This window comes from Melospiza melodia, chromosome 5, assembly GCF_035770615.1.
Source record: "Melospiza melodia melodia isolate bMelMel2 chromosome 5, bMelMel2.pri, whole genome shotgun sequence".
Taxonomy (NCBI): Eukaryota; Metazoa; Chordata; class Aves; order Passeriformes; family Passerellidae; genus Melospiza; species Melospiza melodia.
The window spans coordinates 76,679,419-76,691,313 of NC_086198.1; the positions used below are offsets into that span (position 1 = coordinate 76,679,419).

Genomic DNA, 11,895 nt, shown 5'->3' on the forward strand with positions numbered 1-11,895 from the left:
ACTTTATTGCTTGGCTGTGTAGTTGAGCATGGGCTAACAAGAGAAGTGAACTTTGATTTTATATAAAAATAACCCTGTTCCAATGTGTATTTCTGTGTTATCACACATAATTCCTTAGGCATTATTCCGTGGTCTGTTGGCAGCGTCAGTTTAAAAATTGACACTGTTCTTGTTCCTATTCCCACACTTATGCATGGCACCCCTCAAAGCACAGCTTTGAGAGAGCTTTGAAGTTTTAGATCCTTATCCAAGGCTAGTTTAAATAAACTGTGGTAAGCTTTACATTGCTAACACTTGTTCAGCTGTACCGATGCACATATTTGTGGAGTCTGCCTGTGAACTCTAGCAGTGAAATGACGTGGGTCACTCTGGCACTGAAACCCTTTCCTGGTGTCCCCAGCACAAAAGCACTGAGTGCTGGTGGGACATGGGGACAGGGACTGCAGGGTGGGTGAGATGGGGAGATAAGGGCTGAGTCTCCTGCCAAAGGCTGACACTGCAGAATGGCCTGACGCCAGTCTGTGATGGAAAGTGGCTTTGTGTTTCAGGTGTAAAAAAAGACCTTATCTGAGGGTGTCTCCTGCTATCTGATAAGTTTAAGTGGTATGAGAATAAGGAATCTCTAGGGGGAAATGTATGCTCTTTCATTCTGTGCTTTATTGGAATTGGATCCATGCTGAAGAGAAGCAGTTTTTACAAAGGAAGTCAGCATCAAGGAGCATCCCTTGATGGAGAGGGTACCTGTCAGGAGCTGCTAAAGAACTCAGAGGGCGGTGCTGTAGTGGATTGGCAATGAGTTATCTGTGAAGTACTAATTGTATCATTAACATCCTTGACAGGAGCAAACTGGGAGTATGTACCATAATCACTGTGAACAATGAGACAGTTCAGAGGTGGGATGTTTTCCTGTTTGATTGCATCTGTCCACTGAAGAAGATTTTCTTGTAGAATTAGGTGGAAATAGAACTCATTAAAGGAGACAAATTAGCCAAAAGTGAAAGGAACTCCCTGCTGGGTTCTGAAACCTAATGATTGGTTAGCAGTTGGCAAGAATCTGTTCCTGATGCTATTTTGTTAATTGATACAAAGGTTAAACAGTGTGGATTGAACTAGGAGTACTTTTAGCAGAAGTAATGGCCAGGTCTTTCTTGCCTAATTTGTAACCCTGGAGACATTATATTAGTTATGTTATGTCAGCGAAGGAGACAGCAGGGTAATTCCTGAGATCAAAGAGAAAGTTTACTGAAAGAAACATTCATGGTCACAAAGTTTAGAAACTGTAGCAGACAAAGATACCTTTTAACAACAGAGGGAAAAAGAAAGAACCAAAAGCAAACTCTGTCCAACCTGTTGGGTGCTCCTCATTGATTTGTGGTGAGGAGGGAATCATGATTGTTTTCTGAATTGTATCTGTGTTTGAGGCCTTTTTTTAAACTGGAACTTTAAAACAGAGCTGGTGGACTCTAGAACCAAGTTCTCATAGGGCTTGTATTTAAGAGACTTTCTGCAGTAAAGTCAGAAATTTGTGCCAAGATTAGGCTATTTGACATGAGAGTGAGCTAAGACTTATTTGGAGAAAATTATTTTCTTTTATACAGTGTCTTCCAATTTAATTTTAGTGGGGACAGTGCCAGTCTAGAAAAAGAAAGAAAAACTGACAAGAGCCATTTTAAAGTGATGATGTCAAGATTAAGTTTAAATCTGAGACAATACACATATCTACTTTACTTTTTTCCTGTCATCACAGAGCTTGTAAATTTGGGTGGTTTTCCTTTAGACTTTCATTTCCAGTTCAGTTGTTTTATAATTGATGGCAACATTTGTCATTTCATTGCTCCTAGCAGTGATGACTTGTGTGAGTTGCATTGCCCTAACAGATGTCTTCTCTTTGCTGCCTGACATCTTCAAACAGTTGGTGTCAGGTACCTGCTTCCTACTTGGATTTGCCATTGAGTGAAAGATCTTAACATTTATTTTGCAAGCAGGCAGAGTTGTCAACCCTTTCATATGTTTTCACCATACTTCACTGCAAATGAACTTGAGTATGGTTGTTCTAAATACACTAAGTAACTTATAAGTATCATAAGAGTTGTGTTTTTTGTCTGTTGGGTTTGGTTCACAGATGTTAAATTTGCCTTTTTTCCCCCAGTAAATCAGGTGATCAGCAGAATGTTGTAGTTGGGTGAAAAACAAACCTGCAGAGTTAAACATTCATTATCAATAAATAAAATAAATAAATGTGTCTTTTTAAATGTTGGCTTTTAACAGCTTTTCATAATTTTTGGGGAAACTTCTGGTCACTACAGAATAATTAGCAAATGGCTATAAAATATAAAATGCTTGACTGTAAGTTGGGCCATCAGTACAACTCCATCAACAGAATGTATTTAATGTATTCCATTAACAGGAATTGTATTTTCTTTCTACATTTCATATTTGATCTTATATAGGGAGTGATTAATATTTAAATGTATTTTTTCCTTGAAAAAAGGATCCTAATAATGTTTAGTACTGTAGTCTTAAATTGTAGTTTCTCACGTTAACAAGTTTTTTCATGTGTTTCCACTTGCTCACATCGGTCAGATAGGTCATTGTGAGAAACTCCTGTTATCTAAGACTGTGGACAGAGTGGAATGAAAATGCTGTGCATTGCAGGTCAGGGAATTAATTTGCAGCAGCGAACTGTAGGGAAGAAAGCTGGATCCATGCCAACTCAGTAATGAATGTGTTGGGGATGCAGGATGCTTTCATTGCAGCAGGGGAAGGCAAAGTGAAGATGGCAGTAATTCATGATGACATCTCCTTCATTCTGCCCTCTGTGAATGGGGATTCCTCTTTTATTTATTGAGAGTTGTTGCTAGGCTGGGGCAATACAGAATTTAAATTGCTAGATATCCAAGGTGCCTTTTCATGGTCAGTTTTGGTATTACTCTCTAGTGGGATGGGTTAAACTAGGAGCTGCTCCCCAAAGTTCATACATGGAAAAATTATGCTACTTTTAGAAAGTGGAGTCTCATGAGTTGCACCCTCAGTTTACAGATGATACCAAGTTGGGTGGAAGAGTTGATCTCTTCAACAGCAGGAAAGCTCAGCAGAGGGATCTGGACAGGCTGGATCAGTGGGCCCAGGGGTCTGAGGTTCAACAAGGCCGAGTGCCGGGTCCTGCCCCTGGCTCACAGCAACCCCTGCAGTGCCACAGGCTGGGCCAGAGTGGCTGGAAAGGGCCCTGGAAAGGGACCTGGGGGTGCTGGGTGAGAGTGGCTGAACACGAGCCAGGGGTGCCCAGGTGGCCAAGAAGGCCAATGGCAGCTGGGCTGGATCAGCAATGGTGTGGCCAAGCACAGGTATTTTGAGTGGCTGAGGCAGCTGGACATATTTAGCCTGGAGAAAAGGAGGCTCAGGGAAGACCTTATTGTTCTCTCCAACTACCTGAGGTTGTAGCCCGGTGGGGTTCAGGCTCCTCTCCTCAGTAATAATAGAAAAGGCAAGAGGAAATGGCCCAGGTTGTGCCAGGAGGGGTTTAGATGGGATATTAGGAAAACTTCCTTCATGAAAATGGTTATCAAGCATTGGAACAGGCTGCCCAGGGCAGTGGCTGAGTCACCATCACTGGAGGTGATGAAAAGATTTGTGGATGTGGTACTTGGGCACATGATTTAGCAGGGGACTTGGCGGTGCTGTATTAGTGGTTGGACTTGATCTGAAAAGTCTTTTCCACCCCAAACAATTCCATTGAACTACATTGCCAGTAGGAAATAATCAATTAGCTGATGAGGCAAAAAGAGTCTGAAAGCTCAGCCTTTGGATCTGTGCAAGATGGACTGGAGGGAAGACCTCAGAGAGGCTTGGGATCTCTAGTATGAAATAACTGTCTGGGTTCTGAAGCCAGGACTTTTGTGTATACCTTGAGAACCTGTTTGTTACATCACAGAGGACACCACCCCTTGGTACTGGATTCTTTTGTTAAAGTAGCCCATAAAACCCTAAATACTCAGAAATTGTTTTAATTACAATAAAATCTTCCTTTATTTTTGGCATTAATTTTTGTTCATCAGTGACTTCTGATTGCAATAATGTGATGTTAAAGGAGTTCTGGAACTTACCAAGCTAGAAAAGGTAACAAAAAATGTCATGGACTTAATTAAATGAAGAGGATAAAGAATCATCTCTTCAGCTCATGGTGATATTGTCACAGACCACATTGCTTAGCTGGATTTTACTGATAATTCAAAACGTGACTGTTAAAGAGGTACTGAAGAGCACAGAAAGTTACCTTCCTTTGAAGAAGTCTTGCAAAAGACCTCAGAAAGGTCATATTAAATTTAATGTTGTGGAAGAGCAGCATAAATTTCATCAATGACATGTACAAAAGAGTAGATTAGTTTGCCTTTTGTTGCTGTAAACATATGTTTCATAGTATAAGGAAGATGGTATCTTGGCTTTTTTTTGGTACCTATTCAGGAAGCTAATGCAGCAATTGATGTTAGCGTTATGCTCTAATTATTTCATATATGGCTAATTACTGATGGGCCAAAAATAAACCAACTTTTTGTCCTCTACTCTGGCTACCTACATACATTGTCTCACTACCACTCATTATCTTCCCTATCAGCATGAAATGTAAGTGCTGTCTGTTATGTGAAACTCTGAGCTGTGTTTTCCAGGAAATGAGGAGTTTGGAGTAAATCCCAAAGCAGAATCTCTGCAGTGGCTGCCTGTGCTACTGAAAAGCCTCAGCAGAGCACCTGAAACAAAACTGTGCACATCCCAGTGTGCAGATAAACCAAAAGATAACAGATAAAGCCACCAAAGGAGGCATTAAAATCCAGAGGCTTTTATGTGGAAAGATGGATCAAGTGAAAGATTTACTACTTCAATTCCAACTAATTGATTTCTGTTGCTTAAATTGGAGCAAAATTTCAGTGCTACCATGTATCCAAACCCATTTGTTATTAGCTTACAAAGCAGAATACTGTAATTAAATAAATTGAATGTTTCTTGAAGCTCTTCTAAAGAAAAGACTAATTTGCTTACAATGCCTTGGATAGTCTGTCTAAATTGGCTGGCATCCTTCCAGTTTTAAAGCATCTGAGATCTGAAATTATTATGGGAGCAAATATTCCAGATTTTTTATGGAAGTTACTCTGCTCTGGGTGTCATAAGAAAAATGGTAGAGGGAAGTGATGGAGAAATGTTGGTTTGTTTTGCCTTTTTTTTTTTTTCTTCTGTAGGACAATAAAATAAACCCTGTAGAACAACAGGGAATTTGGGAAATTGCACATCTTGAAACAGCAAAAGCAATTTACCTTGTAGAAATCTTTCAGTATTTGTACATTTTATATCTAAGTTCCATCAACTGTTCCTTCCAAATCTTCCTGTATCCCTGCTAGACCAGGCAGGAAAAGATGCCCATCTTTTCAATTGGCTTTTTCACTCAGCTCTCTGGCAGAATAACCAGCTGCCCACGTGAAGCATACAGACAACTGCTGCTGGAGATGGGCTATTGTGGTTTATCTCCATTGGGAAGTGCATATTAAAATTCTAATTATCTGCAGTTTAACTTAGTAGTACTGCACATATTAAAAAAAGACCTGACTCAAAGTTTGGCATAAGTGGAGATATATTGGTAGATCTTGGATGCTCTGGAGCAGACACATCTAGAGATTATAGGAATGTTGAAGAAATGAGGAAGAATATTAAGGGTCTTTTAAGTAGGAAGCAAATAAATTATATGCTTAAACATTAGCATATTGTAAAAAGTTGAATTATCTTCGTTACATCATCTTGTCTTTAGTTGCAATATTTAAGTGCATTAAGGTATAAAATTTCATTAGGCTTGTAATAATTATCTCCTGAGATGATTTAGACCATCTTAGAGCTTTTTAACAGGTATAGTGATTAGAAAAACAGAGCAAAACCATGGAACAGTTGCTTACCAGCTGTGAGTCCTCTTTCTTTATTCTATTTGTGTAAAATTTTCGTTGATACTCAGGAATTTTGAATATGTATATAGGTGGTTATGTAAGGGAAATTCAATCTTGTAGCTGCTGTCAAATAAGATTGCATTTATAAAATAATCCACTGAAGTAAAATAAAATTTAGGGAGGAAAGTTTTTTTTTAATATGTCTTTTTCTCTTATTCTGTGTAGCATTTTAGGGGAAAAAAAGTAAGAGAAAAATTGCATTTCCCCATATTAAAGTTGGTTGGCAAGTAAAATAAATTGGAATATCATGTCCTAAAATAAAATGTAATTGGATTACTTACAGTCTGATATAACCAGATTTGAATAGTGTTCTTCTCCCATTTCCTGCCTTAATATTTCTCTGCATGTTGTGAAAGTTTTACAAAATTTCAACTGGTAAGATTGCTTTTTACCACTATATCTCTCTAATGCAAAAAGGTCTTTACAGACTTTGATTAATTCTCTGAAAACAGGAATCTGGCTTTTTCATCCTGGTGATAAAGACCAACTTGTATTGCACTAGTGATAAAGTGAGAGCTACAGGCAAAGCACCTGGTCTCAAAATAGATCAGTAATAACAGGGTTGAAACACTTCATGAGTGACTCATGCCTTTCTACAATGTAAATGTTTTTATCCTCAGTTCCAGTCTTTGCTCTGTTACTTTGGGTGGCAGCTGGGTAGGTTAGGAGTTGTTTTTCTTAGGAGACCTACTTTCCAAATACTTTGGTTCCCAGGCAGAGTTAGCTAAATAATGGTGAGAGAAGTGTACTCAATACCATGAATTAAGAAATGGAAGGGGGATGGGAAAGTTGCTATTATTCTGGCTTTTCTGACCCTAAAGTGTCGTGCCAGTTTGGATGTGATTGTTTGTCTAACTCCCTGTTGTCCTGGAGGTGGTGAATGTTCTGCAGCCAGGGGTTCAGGATGCTGCTGCTGCAGCAGGGTCTGGGCATCTCTGCTCTGTTCTCTTCCAGCATTTGAACTTCAGTGCTCCTTGCAATGACCCCAGGCAGTATTTAAGGTTGGTTTTTCCATCTGTTCCTGCAAGGGGCATCCCTTTGGGTTCTAAGGGATCCTAGTGCCCACTGATCCTGGCAGTACAATGGGCCCAGCACAGTGAGGGGGAGATTTCATCTCTCAAATCAGGAATTTTGTCAGTGATTCTAGTTTTCTTTTCTTGTCTTTTCTCATACCTGCTGGCCATGGTCTGTGTTGTGATGCCCTGGAGGGGCTACAGGGCATTTGATTTTCAGTCTTACATCTAGAGAAGATGGTTGATGGTTGCATTTCTTTGTGTGTTTTAACTGTATGATATGAGATTTTTTGTTTGTTTTTTACAACTTTATTGAAATGAAACTTATTATCTCATGACAGCTTTGCAAAAAATGCTTTATTGTGAAACTGTTTTAATGGTTAACACATCAAGTACCTTATACCAGTGTGTAATAAATATTGCTGATTGTTAATTTATTCCCTTATTTTGGATGAAGACAACTGTAATTACAGCCTTAATGTTAAGATTATTTTGTGGCAACAGCAGGTGCAACAGTCTGTGGAGAAATTGCAGAAAATGAGGATCATTCTTTGTAGCTAAAGTAGGTTTTGTCTTTTTTGATGGGGAAACATATTAAAGGGGCAGGTTTCTTCAAAATTCCTGTCTTCTTGTTTTTTAAATGCAGGTGAAAATAAACCAGTGAAGTGTACATTTAAGGCAATTCTGTCTGTTAAGCAATTTTGTACAGACAGATGTGGTGGTATTTGTTTGAGAAATACTTTAAATAAAATGTGAATTCTGTAAGTAGCGGAAGATGCAGAAGACAAAACATCTTTATGAAAGCACTCAGCCTTTTTCATGCTCTCAATCTACCTTTATTATGTTAATTAAATTCTGTACACTTCCCAGCAGGGGAATGTGAAAATTATCTTTTCAAATAAATGAATACAGATTATTTACTGCATATCAAGAAACTGCTTGTAGGTCTTTGATCATTGTCCTGGTGCAGAGGTAGATCAGAGCAGTTATTAAAGCTGTAATTTCTGTGGTGGCTCCTTATCCTCCTGGTGCCTGGGGGATGAGGTGGTTGGTGAGTGTGCCAGCCCTTGCCCATTGGGGATTCAAGTGTGTAAAGTGCTTTAGATTACCAGGAGGAGCTTAAATGATCCCAACATAACTCAATTTCTAACAACTGCAAGGTACCCTGTCAGGTGTCTTTGTGGGAATAAGGGGAGTGTGTATTGTTGGGGCTGGTGAGAGGAAATGGAAGCATAATTCACTTGTACTTCTAATTTATTTACTGATAGATACAGATAACTGGAGGTAACGAGCTCTTTGTCATGCCTCCTCATCAGAAGTCCCCATAGAGTAGTCAAATTAAAGTGCAACTAATCTGAGAAACAGTTTCTAGGAAAACTACCAAGAGTGAAGTTTGCTGCTCTTGTTTCTGTGCAGTGTTCTCTGTTTTCACTGTGTGTATGAAGACCATGAGAGTTAAACACTGCATTTTCTATCTTAATGGGTTGGTACCTCACTATTTTCTATACAAACAGTATATATGGTATCCTGTGTTTTGCTTCAGGATAATGTTTTGAACATCATAAACCAAATCATGGATGAATGCATTCCACATGAACGGGCCAACAGAGACTTCTGTGTGAAGTTTCCAGAGGAAATTCGGCATGACAACCTTGCAGGACAGCTTTGGTTTGGAGCAGAGGTAGGTCTGTCACACTGCTGTTTTTTGGATTAATAGACACTTTTTTTTTTTATTGTGAAAAGCCATAAGAACCTTTTCAGACTTTTCTGAAAGAGGTACAAAAAAGAATTACAGGGCAAAATAAACAAGAGGACTTGCTCTGGGGGTGCTCAGAGAAATGGGGTTCTTTAACTGTGGTTTTGGCTGGAATAAGAGCATACCAGGTTATTTTCATAATTGTGTGTTGTCAGTAATCCATAGTGAAAAGCTATTCTTTTGTGGGTTAGCAGCTGAGTGATGTTTTTGAGTTTTTTTCTGATCAGCCATTTTGTGTTTAGAAGATCTTAGAAACAAATAAAAGTGTATTAGGGAGTTTTAACAGGACAAAAGTTCATCTCCAACAAACAGAAGTGCATGCTGTCACTTTGATGCCTCTGTTATGCTATAATTCATCCTAAATATGCAACCTCAGGCTGTCATTTGTTTCACATAACTGCCTTGTTTCATGTGTATGCCATGAAACATACGTGGCATACACATGAAACAAGGCAGTTATGTGGAACAAATGTAGTTCCTCTGTAGAGCACTGAAATCCACTTTTCTTCTCTTACCTGATTTCTCTCAAAGACTTGCTTCTAGAGCAACCTGTGGGGGCAAGGAATTTTTGTAGTGAATAAACTTCTGTTATTTTAACCAAAGGAAGCCTGAAGTTTCAAAACAATATACAAGATATTTATTTATTTGTACTGATGTCTTTGGCTAAAAAAAGTAAATCATTGTGACATCTTTAGTGTTAAGCTCTTCACTTTTACTGGCCTGAAGGTGACTTAAGGTGACACCATGAATTTGTTGAGAATGGGTTAGTCCAGACATTCCACCACACAACAGCATGTGGTCTTATCAGTGTTGCCTCTCCTGTATTTGAAGCAATCCTTGGCCTCCTGTTAATATCCTTTTTTTTTTGTCTACCAGTTTCTCGTTCTTTTTCAAGTGCATGTTCTCTATGAAGATTTCCCATCTTGCTCAGTCCAATATGACTCCATATGTTCTGTTTCTGAAACTTGCTTTGACAGTTGTTAATTGTAGGCTCCTCTGAGTCAGAGAAGTCTCAGATAGAATTTACAAAATTAATTTGGTATGTCAGTGCTTTGTAATCCTGTCCTGAGTCTTGTTTTATTCACTGCTGCGTTATATGAGCTAAACCTGATTCCAAATCCAACTTTCACTGTGCAACTCTCAGGCTGCAGAGACCTGTTGGTTTCAGGGAAAGGAACATATGCAGTGATGATGTAATGCCAACTTCTACTGCTGTAGGCACTGTCCTCCTGTAAATTCATGGGGCAGGAAGGTTGTGTGAGCTTTATGAGTACACACTTCTGTCCTTGTCAGTGCAATCACTGAGTTATCAGACTGAGAATCCCTCTCAGCAGGTAACACTTACTTTATCCATACTTCCCACAAACGCTGCTTTGGCTGATAAGAAGCAAAAACATGATCTTCTCTGAGTGCCCTCAAATCAATGCATCAGACTGCTGAGAAAGGATCCCTTCTGGGGCTGCAGGTCCCTCATACTGTGGCTCCCATCCACAGGATGCCTGGGATGGGGGGGGATGACACAGCTGCAAATGGAGATTTAAAAAAGGGGAAAAAACCCCTGATCTTTGAGAACAACCTTGTATTTTCTCAGTTAGCAGAAGTATTTCTACTAATGCAGCAGGTGTGATTTATATTGGTGCTCATTGTCTTCTAAATGTAACCATAAAAGAATAAAGCCAGCAGTTTTGTTTAGTGGCAAGATCTTTAAAAAGTTTTATTAATGTGTTACAGTAAAAATCTACTGTTAATGTCTTTGTCAGCTGGTCAGAGAGAGTCCATGTATAATGCCTGAGGCAAGGAGTCTTAAATAGTTGCTTTCCAGACACTGGAAGGGAAGAGTCACTCAGTGACCTGATTTTTGTATAATTTCTGTGGGAAGCAGGATACTGGCCTAACTGGATCCCTGTGTGATAGCCAGTGTGAGCAGTTTTGCTGTAAAAGACATCACAGTTGCAGAATTTGTTCTTTTTATAATGAACAGATTTATTTTACAACAAAATATCCAAATCAAAGCTCAAATCAAACCGGTCCATGGACTGTAGTTTTGCTGGATTCCCACCTTTTTTATGCAAGGAATCTGTGTGTGCGTAGAGGACCTATCCTACTAATGTTTATCCTACTAATCCTACTATCCTACTAATTGCCTAACCAGTGGGAGAATAACTTTACTTCTTCTGTCAGCACTGTGGTCACCCTAAGACATTCTTATTCTTCAACCTTTTCCTCTTCTCATGTCTCCCTGGCTGAGCTGCTCCCGAACCTTTTCTGTGAAAGCTTTTGACTCTTGACCTACCAGCCTTAAATCTTTCACTTGTTTAATAATTTGCAGCCAACTGGGGCTAAGTACTGCCCTTGTTCAAAAGCACATCTTATTAAGTAGCACATCTTGTGCTTTGTTTTTGAGTATAGAAGGATTTTTACTTTGTAAAAACTAATATTTTCTCTCTTCATGTCTTTCATAGTGTTTGGCTGCTGGTTCAATTATTATGAATCGTGAAATTGAGAGTATGGCCATGAGGCCCTTGGCCAAGGACCTGACCCGAAGCCTGGAGGAAGTCAGAAATATCATCCGTGACCAGGCCTTAAGGGATTTGAACCTCTACACAGAAAAAATGAAAGATTCCCTCAAGCATTTTGATGTCCTTTTTGCTGAGTTTGAATTAAGGTAAAAGAGATGAAGTAATTGTGTTGTGAGCCATGTCTTAGCCACTGCAGCTGTTTTTTGGCTTGTTGGCTTTTGGAAATTGACTCTTTCACTTTATATTCTTTGAGTGGAAAAAGGATGTAAATTTTTTATCATAGTATTTGAATTCTTTAGTAATTTGTGTATTGTTAGATTTCTCCTTCCAGTGTAGCAATAATAAAAACTAAATAGCTTTTTAGCGATCAACATTTGTTCTCTCCAACTAAACTATAATCCCCCATTTGCATACTGGCATATGGCATTTGAGGGAGAATTTCCAAGACACAAAAGGAAACCATAAATCTCTTAATGTTTTCTTTGTCAGAGAAAAGGCAACAAATAGATGTTTAAAAAGAAAAGAATGATAATGAATATTCTAGAGACAGAGGTTTTGTTCTCTTGTGCTTAGTGGTACAAGCAAGATGTACCCAGTGAATTTAGGAAGGCAGATTGAATTCT

The 11,895-nt window shown here is 38.9% G+C and overlaps 1 protein-coding gene across 5 annotated transcripts in view; it reads left to right on the forward strand.

The window, feature by feature from the left end:
* Window positions 1–11,895, forward strand: part of ZFYVE28 (zinc finger FYVE-type containing 28) — a 146,397-nt gene that overhangs the window by 76,186 nt on the left and 58,316 nt on the right. For all 5 annotated transcript variants that reach the window (XM_063157510.1, XM_063157506.1, XM_063157507.1 and 2 more), the window contains exons 3-4: window positions 8,541–8,678; window positions 11,216–11,418. In XM_063157510.1, the coding sequence (XP_063013580.1) occupies window positions 8,541–8,678; window positions 11,216–11,418 (341 nt within the window). The remainder of the gene's footprint in view (window positions 1–8,540; window positions 8,679–11,215; window positions 11,419–11,895) is intronic.